General features: G+C 47.4%; 1 protein-coding gene across 3 annotated transcripts in view; it reads right to left on the minus strand.

Annotated features, from left to right (window-relative positions):
* MIGA2 (mitoguardin 2) overlaps nucleotides 1-17,571 on the minus strand; it is a 147,297-nt gene that overhangs the window by 107,987 nt on the left and 21,739 nt on the right. For all 3 annotated transcript variants that reach the window (XR_013595150.1, XM_078646266.1, XM_078646265.1), the window contains exon 5: nucleotides 601-718. Coding sequence is in view for 2 of the 3 variants with exons in the window: in XM_078646266.1 (XP_078502392.1) it covers nucleotides 601-718 (118 nt within the window). In the remaining variant the exon portion in view is untranslated. The remainder of the gene's footprint in view (nucleotides 1-600; nucleotides 719-17,571) is intronic.

The following is a 17,571-nucleotide window of genomic DNA, read 5'->3' on the forward strand; positions in this document are numbered from 1 at the left end:
CAAAACATTACCGGGAAAAAAACAGATAAAGAAACGGTTTGCAAGAGGAATGCTCAGTGGGGTCATCAGGTTCGTCTTAAGAGGAGTCTCCGCCCTATCATCCAGTGTAAAGTCAAACCTCACTATGCACCCGGCCACACTGCAGATAGTGCTCAAGTATCATGTTACGGTGGGGTCTACGCAGACCATCTTGGGGGTCCCAGAACAACAAATCTATATGTCCGTCCTGCATTCAATGGAAGGCACCTACCAGATCTGAGTGACACAGTCCCAATTCTGAACCCATAACTTGATTTTTGATGGGAAACATAAGTTGTCTGGTAGAACCCACGACCCAGTTATCAGGGTGGGTAACAAATGTGAGTTCTCGTCTCGCACTGAAGGATGACAAAACATGCGACAAAGCAAGGTTGTTGGTTCCCTAGGTTCTAGCTCAGCTCCAGTAATGAAGGGTCATTCCGCGTGTAATTCTTCAACACAAGTTCTTCAGTGGTGAAGAGAATATGCCCAGGACACAAATTCACTCCCAGACAGCGGCATACAATTCAGCAGCTTTATTGCCATTATCAATGAGTATTTTTTTGGAAAAGTGGTTCATACCTTGCACATACAGGCTCTCGGCGCTGCAATCCCCCGCTGCTCCACCATCATCCAACACTTGGGTCTCCCAGGAGGCAGCAGAGGTGGTCATCACGCCAGATGTGTTTACAGCTACGATCTGTCCAACAGACAATGAGGAGAGTACTTTAAGATTAGGATAGGCTGTAGGTGAAGAGCAAAGCTTGAAAGGGGAGGAGAAGCAGTCATCTGGATAAGGAGCGGGTATTTGGAAGCTGAGGACCTGGCCTGGTTACGGCATGCAACCAAAAACGTATAATTCTGAGCAAATCACTCACTCTTTGGACTTCAAAGTTAAAATATGTATAGTGTCAATATTAAACAAATTGGCAAAGCTAGTTGGTCTCACTTTGTCAATACTAATCTGGCGATATTACTGGCTTTACCAATGACCGACCAGCTATGTTAAAATTATAGAACATAGATTTCATTCTTTCCAGATTACTACTGTGTTGCATCGCCATGTTATGAAAAGTGGTGCCCCCATTCACGTATAGAAAACAATGTTTTCTATGCGTTCCGGACATCTAGAGCCTTGCATGATGTAAAGTGATGCAGCAATGTTTTATATAATTTTATTATGATGGGTCACCACTACTGGCATAGACGATGCCAGTGGCTTTTAAAAGCCTCCAGCATTGCCCAAGAAGGGCTACTACAAGTGGCTTAAAAACTGTGGCAAGGGGAGAAACATATTAAAAAACGATGAAGGAAGTGGTGGAGCTAGAGCAGCAGGAACACCGAAAAAAAGAATGAAATGGGATCTGGCGCAATCAGTAGAAAGAAGGTCACATGCTCCCATAGAGTGTTAAAAGACAAAGGTTACACACAACTGCACAAAGAAAAAACAGCCCTCTGACATCAAACATCAAATAATAAATAATGGAGAGAACTATACTCCAAAGGAATGACAAACAGAATAGGGAAGAAAGCAGAGAATCCAAAGCAGAACACTGAAATAGACAAAATAGTCATTCAAATGATCGCACCTAAAGTTCATGAGTGTAGGAGGCTGGCTTAGTATTTGGTGCTCACTTATATACGTGTAGTACCCGGCACTAATCCAGACAACTCTCATGGTGATTTAAGAGGTCTTAGACAACCTTAGAAAGCTCTCTAAGTGGTGACTGTGGAAAGCAGCCTTCAGGCTTAGTCCAGAAGGAGTGTAAAGCAGAAAAAAAACAGAAAAACAGAAACTGTCTCAGAGCCAGGGACACCCTGGAAATTCTAATGAGCGAAAGGTGCTGACATTGAGCGTTCTCCGTGGAAATGAACAGATCAGACAGGGTTTTCCCCATTCCAGAAGGGACCTTGCACCACCTTAGAGTGCAACTGTCACTCGTGATTTCCTAGCTGCCGATGGCTGAGCTCGTTCACCACCACGAAAAATTCTCAGTCCAGTCATTCCTGTAGACACAGGGCCGCTATGCCCAAGGTCCGTGATCCCATCCCTGCCCATTACATACTGCGGAACTGTTGCAGTCTCCTCCGAAATATGAACATGGTCAGAGAGGTCTCCTTGATATTGGGCCCATTGAGTCTTCAGATCCCACTGCAGAGCTTACATATGCCACCTGGCGTGCTCGACCAGCAGGATGAAGGAAGCCATCAATCAAAGCAGCTTAACAGTCAACCTCACTGAGATCCACAGCCGAGGCTGAAAGATCAGGATCCAAGCCTGAATGCCCTGGACTCTTGGCCAATTGTGTTTGTATAAAAATATATACTGTTTTAGTTTTAGAACCAAGCAAGCCTGGCACAGTCATAAGTTACTGGATATATATAACTCTTTGAAAATGCAATAGAAATCGTACTTTGTTTGATTTACAGGGGATGAAGTAAGGTACAACAATTAGCAAAAACTGAAAATTGAAATTATTTTTCTAACTCCGTGCTGGATACCTAGATTCAGCACTGGGATATTTCCTGAAAACAGGTAAGTAAATACGTTTTGTTTTTTTGTGCAATTTTTGAAGAATATTTTTCGAATTCAAAACTCCACACTTAGAAACTTTTTGGAAAAAAGTGTCAATGTTATCATATGGAGGGAAACCCGGTAAACGGTTCACAGGTAAGTAATCGACTGTGGGAGTCAAAGTTCTGGGGTTAGACTCAGGGGTCCCCCAGGTCAGTGATGAACTGTTGTTGCACCCTCAGCGGCACTAGGGCGGCCGGGTGCAGAGTGTTGAGGCCCAATGTTATCCAATGGGGGCCTGCGGTTGGTGGCTGCTGGCAAGCAAGCCGCTGGGTTGTGGGAGCAAAGCTCCTAGGGTTAAGGTCAGGGCAAATGGGGAAACAAAGTAGCACACAGGGAGCACCCTCAGCGGCACTGGGGCCGCCGAGTGCAGAGTGCTGTGTCGACGTCGGGAGCCCTGTTTTCTATGGAGATCCTCCGGTTCGCAAAAGCACTGCAGGCAGTGAGACGAAGGACTTCTGGGTGCAACCACCACTTGGAGAGGTAAGTTGGGAAGTTACGAGTTGGTTAGGTACTGTCGGTTGGCCACCCAAGGCTGTGGGGCGTCGGGTGTAGGGGTGCCTTTTGGGGTCGGATCTTATTACCAGCTCCAGGTCGCGGATAGGGGGGCCTTCTGGATTTAGGCTGCAGGCATCAGCTGGAGGCTTGAGGCAGGTCAGCGGTCGCCGGATCTCGGGTCAGGATTTATTTGTTTTTTTATTTAAAAGGTTTTATATAGCGCTGGCTAGACCTGAAGGTATCAGAGCGCTTTACATGAGTATCAGACCATAGTTGCAGGTTACATCATTAGAAGATTACACAGTTTCAGAGCATAGTTACATAGTTACATGTTAGGTCGAGAAAAACGATAAGGACATATACGTAAGGGAAAGAGAATGCATGGGGTGAGATTCAGGGTAGAGGGGGTAGGAGCAGGGGAAGTAGACGAAGGAGGGAAAGAGGTGGGGGAGGGAGAGAGACAGAGTATGAAAGAGGAGGGGGAGGGTGATGGGGCACAAACCGGTAGACGAGTAAAAGCTGCGTCCGAAGTCCAGTAAGTGTGATCCCTGGGGAAGTGGAATCATTCCCACATCTCCGTTGCATGAGGCTCCCGTGACGCAGTGGACTCTCTCACAGGGGTCTCTGAGACTCCAAGAGCTAACTACTGGATCCTTCTCCAACAAGGGGAGAGTGAGAGCTTTGCCAGGGTGACCTCCTTGTGGTGTTTTTCCGCTCTATCTCCAGCCAGGTTCGGCAGGTGCAGAGTGGGCTGCATTTGCGGTCTTTGGCTGGTGTCAGAAGCTGCAGTTTGAACAATTCCGGTGTTCACAGGAGATGCAGTCTTTAGAATTGAAGGCAGGCAGGTTGTAACACAGCAGGGTCACCTCAAAGTAATGAATATAAAGGAGTTGAAACTAGTAAAATGTTAAACACTACCTCTTCCTCTCCACAGAACGTTGAAACAGAGGTAGACACGCAATCCACACACTGGCCCTTTAATTCCGAATGGACTTCGGAGTGGGAGGAGTCTCTACAGGACACGGAAACCTCATATGCCGGGATGGACGAATCAAGGGTGTGCTTGTTCACCCAGAGCGAGGAAGGAGACGAGGAGGAAGACGGAAGCAGAGCGGAGCTAAGGAAGGACGTGTATCCCGAGGACGAGCGGAGAGACGGGAGAGAAGCAAGAAGAGGAGCGGTGCGACGGAAGACCGGACCCGAGGAAAGACAGCCAGAGGACCGAACGGAGGACGGCAAGGAAGGAACGCCAGGAGGCCAACGACACCACGAGTCGCCCAGCCATACACCCGGGGGAGGTGTATGGCTTAACCAGGTGCGTGACAAGCTACGGGGTTGGGTCACTCGTAAAACCATAGCGTCGGACTAAACCCGGGTCCCCATTCTCCTTGGTGGTTTTCCCCCTACCCTGAGCACAAGAACCCTCACCTCGGCAATTAGAAACAGAGTATCTCACGTGTGTTTGGTCCCTCACTCCCCTCCCTGTGAGCCACAACACAGAACAGACATTGATGCACCGTTTTCTTGCCTTTTGTTTTCCCGGTTACGGCCACTAAAGAACACCACGGAAGTAGACGGAGACCCTCCTCGGCGGGGCCCCGACCGAGGACGAAGAGCCGACTCCACAGCTTCCGGCATCAGGAAAGCAGCAAGGAGCCGTTCTCCAAGACCGGCCCGAACCAATAGACAGAAAAGCTCAGATACACTATATTCTAAAATAAAGCCCAGAACTACTAGAATTAGCGTATTGCCTATTATTCCCGTAACCGCTACAGTGGTGGAGAATGCGGGCCTAGGCACCATCTGCGGAGTTAAGATGGAGACAGTTGTAGATCAGTTAGTAAAGGGGCAAGGACGACTGGAGTGGGTGTTAGAACAACATCTGGTATCCGCACAAGCCGACAGAGAAATACTAAAGAAAGCCATTGAAGAGAAACAGCCCTGGGTGGACCCTGTATCGAGGGGTGGAACAACGGAAAGAACCGTGACCCATGGGGCGCCGACAGTGTCTCTACAAAAGTATAGACAGGGAGAGGATCCCGACGCATTTTTGTTAAATTTTGAGAGGGCAGCAAGGGCCTGTGGCTGGCCCGTCGCAAAATGGCCATTCTTTTTGGCACCTCTCTTAGGCGGAGAAGCCCAGGCTGCTTACCAAGTAGCAAATCCAAGAGGAGACACCACCTATGTTGAAATCAAGAAAATAATCCTAGATCATTTGGGGTTAGATCCCGAGGCATATCGCCTAAAGTTCAGAAAAGAGAGAGGATCTGTAGGGGAAAATCCCAAGACTTTATTTGTGAGATTAAAAATGGCGGCAGACAAATGGCTAACACCTACCACCAGCACGAAAGAGGAAATACTCGACCGAATATACCTGGAACAATTTCTTGAGGCACTTCCCTATGCGACGCAAAAGTGGCTTCGACAACATAACAACTTAACAACCACTGAAGCAGTGGAGATGGCCTCATCATTTACCCGGGCTCAACCTAGGAATTTTCCGTGTGAGTTGGAAAGGAAGGGAGCTGTACGAATTGAGAAACCGGTGGCGCGAGGAAGAGATACCATCCGCCCCCGTACATGGAGGAGTGAAAACACGGCAAATACTGGGCCGCAATGTTTCGATTGTGGCCAATGGGGACACATTGCCCGGATGTGTCCCAAGAGAAAGAATGAGGAGGAACCAATGGAGGTCGGGTACCTCCCCAGAGCTGTACTATTTTCCGCAGAGATGGGAGGCTCTTTTAGAGTAAGTGTGAAAGTCAATGGTCATGTATTGTCAGCTTTATTAGATTCGGGCTGCCGACAGTCGGTCATCCAAACTCCCTATGTCAGAACAGGACAATATATTTCACAAGGGTTAGTGAACATCAAATGTGTTCATGGGGACATTCGGCCATACCCTATTGCTGACATTGTAATTGAACAGACTGGGGAACACCCGCAAACTGTGAGAGTAGGAGTAATGTCCAACCTACCCGAAGACCTCATAATTGGGACCGATAATCCTAGCTTCCTGAACATGTTCAAGGATAAACTCAACACAGTATGTCATACAGGGAAGGAGGGTAACACCCTAATTGATCCTCCGCCTAGACACAGCCTCCAAGTTAGGTGCTTGACTAGTAACGCGACACCCCCCACTAAAGGTTCAGCGAAAGCAGCCGGTTATGATCTATACAGTGCATACGACTATGTGGTCCCTGCAAAAGGGAAGTCTCTTATCAAAACTGACCTGCAAATTGCCGTCCCCCCCGGATGCTATGGTAGAATTGCTCCACGATCAGGGCTAGCGGCAAAGCATTTTATTGACGTAGGGGCTGGGGTCATTGACGAGGATTATAGAGGGAACGTTGGAATCCTCCTGTTTAATTTTGGTACCGAACCCTTCCAAATACAAAAAGGAGATAGAGTGGCCCAATTGATTTGTGAGTGTATAGCTGAGACTAGGCTGGAAATACTCCACCAGCTGGAAGATACAGAAAGGGGCTCTGGTGGGTTTGGCTCTTCAGGCATTCGTCCACAGCCAGTGGCATCACTCTTAACACAGGACCCTTGGGTTATGGATAGAGGATTTAAATTTGCGCAGATCAGTGATCCCACTCTGTTCAACGCGTGGGAACAGGCGCATCAGAGGGCGGTGGACTCAAAATTTTTTCCTGGGTTTATTATCGATAATGACCTATTGTACAGAATAGGTGGCGAGGGACAGCCTGCCCAACTATTGGTACCTGCCTCATTCAGGGAGCAGGTCCTTTTCTTTGCTCACAGCCATCTCGTCGCCGGTCACTCCGGCGCCGAGAAAACTACGCAGAATATCCTCAGGCAATTTTTTTGGCCCGGTATTTACAGGGATACCGAATCTTACTGCAGGTCCTGTGAGATTTGCCAAAAGATGAATATGGTTAGACCACAGGCAGTCCCTTTGCAGCCATTGCCGGTCATTGGCAAACCTTTTGAGAGGGTCGGCATGGACCTCATCGGACCACTGCCTAAAACTAAAAAGGGGTTCCAACACATCTTGGTTGTGGTTGACTATGCCACGCGGTTCCCCGAGGCTTTTCCATTGTCTGTGACCAATTCCAGACAGGTCGGTGACAAGATGATTGAGTTGTTTAGTAGGGTCGGTTTTCCGAAGGAGATTTTGACTGACCAAGGCACGCCATTTGTGTCTAAATTGATGAAGGAAATTTGTGAGACGTTGAACGTCCACCAGATCCGTACCTCGGTTTACCACCCACAGACGGACGGACTGGTGGAGCGCTACAATCGGACCCTGAAATCCACACTGCGTAAAATGATGGAGGTTAGTGGGGAAGATTGGGATAGAATGTTACCATTAGCACTATACGCCATTAGGGCTCAGAGACAGAGTAGTCTGGGGGTGTCGGCCTTCGAATTGCTTTATGGTCGGCAACCTCGCTCACTGCTGGAAATGACCAGGGATGCCTGGATTAATGAACAGGGGGAGGAAGCAAAGGCTACTCTTGAGTACGCCAGGGACCTGAAAGCCAAATTGGGTAAACTAAGGGAATTGGCGTTGGACCATCTCGAGCTTAATCAGCAGAGACAGCGGACTAATTACGATAAAGGAAAAAAATGGAGACACCTTGTTGTTGGGGACTGGGCTTTGGTTCTCCTGCCATCTTCGTCCCATAAATTCAAGGCTGAGTGGATGGGCCCCTTTAAAGTGGTAGGGGTCATTGGGAGTACTAGTTATAGATTACAGGTGACACCACGGAAACAGCAATCCTATCATATAAATTTGCTAAAGAAGTGGTTGGGTCCTCCTCCTACGACCGTCCATGTGGCTACTACTCCTGGATTGGAAGGCTCTACTATTGACATGCTTGTTCATAATGACGAACTACAGGCTCAACAACAAGTAGAGCTGAGGGGGACTTTAGAACTTTACGGGGATGTTTTTTCCAACAGACCTGGAAAGACCTCCCTGGCGGAACATTGTATTCACACTCCACCCAACAAAAAGGTTAGGATTAAACCTTACAGAATCCCCGAAGCCAGAAGAAATGCGATTAAGGCTGAAGTTGACGAAATGCTGAGATTGGGGGTGATTCGCCCATCAAAAAGCGATTGGTCGAGTCCCATTGTGATGGTCCCTAAACCTGATGGCAGTCGAAGGTTCTGCATGGACTTTAGGGCTCTTAATGAAATTTCACTCTTCGACGCTTATCCCATCCCAAGAGTGGACGAGTTAATTGAGCGACTAGGACAGGCCAAATACATCTCTACCCTAGACTTAACGAAAGGGTATTGGCAGGTGCCTCTGCGACCCGAAGACATCCCAAAAACGGCTTTCTCAACAGCGGAGGGTCATTTTGAATTCACGGTCCTTCCATTTGGACTTCATGGGGCGCCGGCTACATTTCAGCGCCTAATGAATAATGTTCTCGCAGGGTTGTCAGATTTTACATCGGCTTACCTGGATGACATTGTGATTTACAGTCCAGATTGGCAGTCTCACCTCCGACACCTATCTGTGGTTCTGCAAGCACTAAGAAAAGCTGGCCTCACTGTCAATGCTAAGAAATGCAAACTAGCTTTTAACAAAGTTAAATACCTTGGTTATGTCTTGGGGCATGGCCTGATCGAACCACAAATTGAGAAGGTCAGGGCCATTGCGGACACTCCATTCCCATCCACAAGACGGGAGTTGCGTTCATTTCTGGGACTAGTGGGTTACTATAGACGCTTTATCCCACGGTTTGCGGACATTGCGGCCCCTCTCACTGACGCCCTGAAAAACGCTGGACGAGCGTCTTCACCGGTACGTCCCACAGTACCGATGCAGGAGGCATTTAGAGTTCTGAAGTCCGTAATCACTTCTACACCAGTTTTGGTTTCCCCTGATTTCACCCGACCGTTCTCATTACACACTGATGCTTCGGACTACGGGATTGGAGCAGTGCTCTCCCAAACTGGTCAGGATGGCCTCGATCACCCAATTTTATATGTCAGCCGGAAGTTGTTCCCTAGGGAATTGAAATATGCTACGGTCGAGAAAGAATGCTTGGCCATTAAATGGGCCATTGAAAAACTGGCGTATTACCTAGAAGGCCGCCGTTTTGAACTGTTCACTGATCACGCTCCCTTGCTCTGGATGGCACGCAATAAAGCAAATAATGCGAGAGTGTTGAGATGGTTCCTCTCACTGCAACCATACTCCTTTTCTATACATCACCGCAAAGGCTGTGAGAATGTCGGGGCGGACTTCCTATCACGTCATCCACTCCCCGATCGTGAGTGTCCGGAGGGGGAGGTGTGTAACACAGCAGGGTCACCTCAAAGTAATGAATATAAAGGAGTTGAAACTAGTAAAATGTTAAACACTACCTCTTCCTCTCCACAGAACGTTGAAACAGAGGTAGACACGCAATCCACACACTGGCCCTTTAATTCCGAATGGACTTCGGAGTGGGAGGAGTCTCTACAGGACACGGAAACCTCATATGCCGGGATGGACGAATCAAGGGTGTGCTTGTTCACCCAGAGCGAGGAAGGAGACGAGGAGGAAGACGGAAGCAGAGCGGAGCTAAGGAAGGACGTGTATCCCGAGGACGAGCGGAGAGACGGGAGAGAAGCAAGAAGAGGAGCGGTGCGACGGAAGACCGGACCCGAGGAAAGACAGCCAGAGGACCGAACGGAGGACGGCAAGGAAGGAACGCCAGGAGGCCAACGACACCACGAGTCGCCCAGCCATACACCCGGGGGAGGTGTATGGCTTAACCAGGTGCGTGACAAGCTACGGGGTTGGGTCACTCGTAAAACCATAGCGTCGGACTAAACCCGGGTCCCCATTCTCCTTGGTGGTTTTCCCCCTACCCTGAGCACAAGAACCCTCACCTCGGCAATTAGAAACAGAGTATCTCACGTGTGTTTGGTCCCTCACTCCCCTCCCTGTGAGCCACAACACAGAACAGACATTGATGCACCGTTTTCTTGCCTTTTGTTTTCCCGGTTACGGCCACTAAAGAACACCACGGAAGTAGACGGAGACCCTCCTCGGCGGGGCCCCGACCGAGGACGAAGAGCCGACTCCACAGCTTCCGGCATCAGGAAAGCAGCAAGGAGCCGTTCTCCAAGACCGGCCCGAACCAATAGACAGAAAAGCTCAGATACACTATATTCTAAAATAAAGCCCAGAACTACTAGAATTAGCGTATTGCCTATTATTCCCGTAACCGCTACACAGGTCCTCCGGGTTTCTTGAGGTTGCTGGCTGCAGGACACACCAGCATTTCACAGGAGCAGGTTCGAGGGGGAGACAAGCCGGTAGGACTGGGGCCAAGTCAGTGGGCGTCCTCCTCTTGTTAGCTCTGCACGGCTCTTCAGTCCTTTTTCTGATCTTCTTTCTAGTTTCTTATCTGGATTGGAGTTCTTGGTTCAGGGATGCCCCCTAAATACTGCATTTAGGGGGCATTTTAGGGGTCTTGAGGTCAGTGGGCTACTGACCTTAGGGTGCCTAAACCCTTGGTGTGCTCATCCCACGTGGGGGAGTGAGCACAATCCCCAGTCCTGATTGGGGAGTGCCTGCCATCTGCAAGATGGCGAGCACTGCAAAGTGGGCTTTACCGCGCCATCCCCACCTGAGGGGTGGAGTAGGCAGAGGTGGGCACACCTTCTGTGCTGGCTAGTTTTTCCCGCCTGTCTTCCGGCCGAAAGGGATGGGAGACAGGAAGGGGCCTGCTCCTGGTAGCAGGAGAGGCTGGAGGTCGCATTACAAAGGGTGCCAGGCCTCTGAAGCTCCTCTGCCTCAGATGGCTCTTCCTGGCCTGAGGGAGGTTGTGAGAAGTTGGCGTGGCATATGCTGTCGACCATTCTAGTGGGCACCTTGCACCAGTCCAAACGACCCGTATTGATGGTAGGTTAAAGACAACCTTAATAGAAAGCTATCCTAGTGGTAGCTGTGGAGAGCAGTCTTCAGGCTAGGTCTTAAAGGAATGTAAAGCAGTCTTTCAAAAAGTGGGGGGGTGTTACTGCAACAGAAACCCACTTTCCTACAGTAAGGCATGAAACTAAACAGTGTCCAGAATGGCTCCGAGGAAGGGGGCGTATCTGAGAAGGAGACAGGTGTGACTTTGGTATGTTGATAATGAACCTCAAAGATGACTGGAGGTTTGCTGTTGTCTAGAGGTTGTCAACAGTCAATCGTTGAGGTAGGGAAAGGCTAGAACCCTCAATCTCCAAAGGTGTACTGCCACCACCATCATCACTTTTGTGAACATCTGAGGGGCACTGATTAGACCAAATGGAAGCACAGAGAACTTAAAATTCTCCTGTCCCACTACGAACTGATAGTAGCGCTGGTGGCCCAGGTCTCGTCTGCCCTCCAACGGGGAGGGCAGACGAGACCTGGGCCAAGTCCCCTAGTTGGAGAACGAGAGAGTGTATCTCAGGGCATGTCCACGCTCCAATATGGGATTACAATTCCCAAGTAGCCTGTGTCACGTGATCGTAACAGCGGTGGTGGATCACATGATCACACCAATCTACCACCACCTGATCCGGCTCCAGATAGCCTCAAATTTGTATTTAACCCCTTGCCACTGGTTCAGACATTGTCCTCTTCTTCGGCCCAGTAGCTATCTGTGTCTACAGAGTCCACTAGGCCCCCCCCCACGTCATGACCCCGAGGCTCCACAGCCAGCTATGTATAGCCTTCGGTTTACTCCCAGAGGGCCCTTCAGCTGGGCCCTGCCACAAGCTTGCAGCTTCGTGTCAGTCCACCGAGTTCAGTCCTCCCCACCGGGCGTCTGATCACGCCTCCGCGGAGTGTGGGGGCAGGAGGGAGCAGGTCCCGCAGTACCTGTCGCTGGTTTCGTGGTTCAGGTTGTACTTCTTTGTATCAGGCTACTGGAGGCCCCGTCGCAGCCGTCTCCGTCCGAACTGTGAGCCTCCACGATCTAAGTAGCCCCGCGACCACAGTCCCCGCACATTGACAGGATCCGCAACCGAGCTCCACCAGGTGTCTACTTGCATCGCTATGGGAAGGGAGGAGGATAGGGAGCGATCCGGGGCAGCCCCCAGAGTTCTCCCCTCCATCCCGGGCCTGCCCGTCACAGTTCTCCGTAGGCCTCTGCCGCAGCCTCGTCCCGCTGCAGGTCTGGGCTGTCCAGCAAACACTGCCTCTCGGGGCAAGGCGGTGTAGCTTGCGCAGCAACTAAGCTCCGGGCCACCTCAGAGCCCCACTGCCGGCAGTCCAGCATCCAGCAGTTAGCGCAGAGGTCTGCTGTCCCCCACATAGAGGGCCTCCCTCCACAGCATCTAGGCCAGGCCGCTTTGTGCCTCCAGCTGGCCCTGATCAGAGGGTCCTTAGATGCACCGTACGTGGTTCAACTCTGGCCTCAGACCTTGGCCAAAGTCCACTCGCCGACTCAGTTGATTCCTGCCTGTCAGGATCAGTCGGATACCTGCTGGATTTCAACATGGAAGGGAAGGTTGCCGCAAGTGGAGCGGCATTCGCGACCATCAAGCGCTAAAATACTGCATCATGGTGAACAACACTTTATTCCTCCGGGGGGTGAGACAGGCGGAGGGAGGGAGGGTACTTTGTTTGGGGTGTTTTGACAAAGCAGAAGAGACTTATTCTACTACCTGTGATGTACTACGAGAATGGAGGGTTACACACTGCAAAAGTATGGCACACGCCGCCCGACCTCCGGGTTGTGGGCTGAATGGCCATGTATAGAGTTTGTGTAGATACCGCCTACACTGTTCTAGAATAAGATACAGGTGCCAATGCTGTGATAGTATTTACTTCCTGCAATAAAGAAATATTTACAAAAAAAAAATGGAAGGGAAGGTTGCCGCAGAGCTTTCCTACTACACGGCCATCTTAGCAAGCGCCAGAAAACTCCACCCCCCCACCCTCACCCCCCTCCCCCGCATTGAGGTATTTTATCTGATGCCCATGAATCAATAGCCCTAAATATAGAGCTATCAATTTTGGTTAGGGGTTGACCTAGTTATTTTCCTTATCACTATCAAAAACTTTTTTGAGTGTATATGTTTTTACAGGTACCGTCAGTAAATCCTTCACTTTATGACATTTCATAGTATCACTGGATAGTTTTGTATAATTCCAATTTTACCACACACACTTTTATATACACATTTATATTTTAGGATTGAGCACATTGAGCAGCAGCAGCAACGCTTGTGTCCTGAAGAAAGGAACTACACCTCTGCTGAGGGTTTATAGGCTGCAACATGTTGACCTTTTTTTTTCCCCAGTAAAAGTGGGTATAATTTCCCCCCGCAGTGCCCTGTTTTTAATCCTGGCCCAGGACGCATGAATAAAGGAAGCCACATACTCTTCAGCTACCTTTAATTCACACTTACACTTTGCTCTTCAGCCTTCACTACCCCAGCTCATCATTTTAGCATTTAGTACACCTCCATTAACAATAAAACATCCCAGAGCTCATCCTTCTCAGTGTGAGAGTTGTAGTCTGTACCGTCACTAGGCACCACGGTATTGGGATGTTCCCAATGATAAAACATGCCACCTGTGGTGGGTGAGGGAAATTGTCCTCTTAAAGGAATATTCCATCACAGCTAAGTGTTCAGCTAAGATAGCAATATTTTACAGACACAAGGGTTTCTCCTTTCTTTTTTTGTGGCACATACATGAAATAGGGGAGTTAACCCTTGTCAGTCTCTAAACCTCCTCGGACCTTCCTGTGTGATAGATACGCTACACTGATGACTGTTTCCTTCTATGACACTGGACTGATGAGTTAGAAATCAGATTGTGGGGAGACTAAATGAGAATAACTACAATCGGAGGTTCACACGAGATTAGCAAAGAAATTCTTTTCTTGGATGTGCAGCTAGAAGTGTGGAAACCATTTGCGGGTAATAGCATCCTTCATACTCTTAGTAGTCAGTCTGAACCTCTGAAGGGAATGGAGAAACTGTAGTTTGAATGAGGCATTCGAGAAAGAACAGGAATGCAGGCTAACTAGATACAGGGAAAGAGGATATCTAGAATGGGTGTTGAGAAGAGCAGTCAAGAGGGTGCACGAGAAAGGTAGGGATTTCACGCTATAGAACGAACACAGCAAAAGGGATGAGACAGTTAAGGAGGAAGTAAGCTTCAGCTCAATGTACAATAGGGAATCTAAAAAAGTGAAAAAGCATCTTAGAAAGAAATTAGGACATATGGAAATGTGATAAAATCATGAAGAATACATTAGGGGATAGACCCAAGATTATACACAGAAAAAGTAGAATCCTTAGGTTTGTTCCACTAGAAGAAAGGCAAGACCTGTAAAAATAGTGACAAAGGGGTTTTTCAGTTCCTTCTGGCATGGGTACTACAAAAAAAAGATACATTTTTAAAATGCAAATCCAACTTTTTGGTACATGCCATGGAATGCCCCTGTAATAAGTGTTACGTTGATAGTACAATTCGTCCTGTAAAAAAATGATCTTAGGGCATATGAGAGCCATAGCCAACAAGGATAAACACTATACAGTTATAAGCCATTTTGCCGAATATCATTTTAGCAACTGGACTCACTAAGATTCCATCTATTTGAACAGAACTGGTCCTAGAGGGGAGAAACAGTGCATTGCTGAGAAGCAAGGAATCGAGGTATATCCTGGAAACCAAAACCCCAGGGGAATTAAACATTGAAGAGGAGCTGAGAATCCATGTAGGGAAGCAGTCCAGAGATGGGGCATGAATATAGCAAGCGCTCAATAGGCATGATGGCTGTGTTTGTTTGTTATTTTGTTATTCCATGATAAAGGACTATTTTAATTTGTTTTGTATCACTATGTTTATGTCTAGGAGGAGAAGGGGCTCTTGTCAATGGAGGAGAATGAAGATGTAGCTGGCTGGTCTATACCCCATACCATTTTCTTCGTGCTCAGCATGCCAGCAGCTCAAAGATTCAGATAAGACTTTGTGTGTGCGTCATAACTAAATGTGCCCACTTGGGCTATATTGGCTGGACCGTCGCGTATGGACGCATTTGTGATGCTGGTGTAAAGTTAGGCTTCTATGACAGCAATGGATCATTATTATTTCTCATTCAACGAGGCTCATGTGTAACCTCGAACTTCCATGCCAGGACTGGATCGGAAAGTACTGTGAGGCACCATGATATACATCTGAACAAAATATAGGAGTTTGGGGCAAGAAGCTGATGAGTCTGATATATTAGGACATTATATCTAAAACACAGGTTCTGGACTTTAGGTGGGCCCACTAGGACTGCATGTCTTTTCTGCAACACAAGGCATTTTGTATTATCTTTGGTTAGAATGTATGTCAACATCAACACCTTTCTAATGTTTGCGAGACTCCTAACTTGTAGTTTGGGGGGGCTACTCACCTCTGGTCTTCCTTTCCTTGTCTGTCACAGTATCTGAGCTGCTCACATGCCATTGGCCCGATACGTGTCTGTATGCTGCCTTCGATGGGAATCTACAATAGACCAACTAGTATATGTCCTGATACAACAAGGCAGGGTGTAACGGCAAGCTGTGTACAATTGTTTTATAACAGGACACCCGCTCATTCCAGCTTGTTATTTTTTAACATATTTGAACATATTTTAATTACTCCATGATGTTGCTGGGACACAAACTTGATCTTTGTTGTCCTTTAGATATGTAACACAACTCCAAGATGGCGACACCAGAGAAGTACAGCCATGTGGGGAGCGTCTGGACGACGCTCCACTCCCAGACGCACAGCGCATGTCTGGATACCAGATTCAACCTTAAATCATCCATTTTATCCTTGTTAATGTTCGTCATGTTTTATCCATAGTTTTACCATATTTTTCTTCTTTATATTAACCATTCCACAATTGAAAACGAATTGTATTTAAGAAACTTCACATATAAACTTGTGCCCATCTAATGGAAGCAACACAGCAGAATATATACATAAATGTAATATTTCATGACTAGGGTTAACAAGATACATTTACGTTTTATGTGCATATTGTTTTCACAAGGGGACCAGTTGCAATATGGGTATTGTAGTTCCGTAATTGATGCTAGGAGTATCGGGAGTTGCACGGGATGTGGGTGGAGCACATACAATTTAAATCGGGTTGGGTTTTCGAGGAAGTTAAACAGGCAGAATAAGAACCTGATGAGTTTGCTCTTGTAAGGAGTAGGAGATTACAATTTAAGCAGGCATGCATTTAATATGTTGATGCTCAATAATCCCTCATAAGGCGAAAGGCAGTCAGTAGCCGAGCGGCAAAGGAGTTTACGCCGGCGGGATACGCCCGTTGGGAGAGATAGATAAGAACAGTCGAGGGAAGATAGTAAGTTTGGGAAAAACGCGAGCAGCCTAAAGTATGAGTCCGGGGATGGAAATGTAATTAGAACGCTTTTTGAACTGCCGGTTACTCGTTTCTATTGAAGGGCATAATGCATGTTTGCCAGAAACAAAGTCTGATTTTAAAGATACATATACACATATTTTACCCAGGTTCACTAGGTTCATGCAAGTTATTTGTTTTGATTAACGGGGAATGATCACTGAATACGAATTGGGTTAATAGAAGAAATAGCTTAGTATTATATTATATGCAAAACGTTATATGCGCAATGTTAAATCAATATGAATGCAATTTTATTTTTATAAAAAGATACATATAGTAAAATAATTCATGTTATTGTTGACTTTCAGTTACCCCTGATGAAGGGCTGGGAAAGGCCCGAAATGCATTGGGTTGGAATAAAGAACTGCTGCTTTACGCTATCTGTTGTATTGGATCGTATTTACAAGGAGGCCTGGATGGGCACAAGTTTATACGTGAAGTTTCTTAAATACAATTCGTTTTCAATTGTGGAATGGTTAATATAAAGAAGAAAAATATGGTAAAACTATGGATAAAACATGACGAACATTAACGAGGACAAAATGGATGATTTAAGGTTGAATCTGGTATCCAGACATGCGCTGTGCGTCTGGGAGTGGAGCGTCGTCCAGACGCTCCCCACATGGCTGTACTTTAAAAATGGTGCACTCAGGGCATGGCACTACCTAGTGTCGCACGCGAACTGATAAGAATGAGTAACGATTTATGGACTAAACAAGGAAATAAATGAACGGTGTGCATACCACCACTTTCATTGACACCAGAGAAGGGCATTATTTGTATGTTAGTCCTTCATTTGCGTATATACATGCAACTTTTTTGCACTGCCTTGGTCGTGAACAAGGCCACGTATTGGTCGAAATGTGTCATAATAATAATATTAGAACACAATTGCTTAAATAAGTTCCCACATAATGAATAGACTTCTAAACGAGGGGCAATAATAGGACGGCCCAGACCCAATATCTAGTGCGGACACTACCCTCCTAGTTAGTAAAAGTGCAAAGTCCCCTTTATCAATGAAGCCCAAGTATAGACTCAAAGTGAATACAAGAGTAAGTGGCACAGTTAATAAAATGAGCAGCAACATAGCTCACAGCTTTAAAT

Source organism: Lissotriton helveticus, chromosome 5_1 (genome assembly GCF_964261635.1).
Source record: "Lissotriton helveticus chromosome 5_1, aLisHel1.1, whole genome shotgun sequence".
Classification (NCBI taxonomy): domain Eukaryota; kingdom Metazoa; phylum Chordata; class Amphibia; order Caudata; family Salamandridae; genus Lissotriton; species Lissotriton helveticus.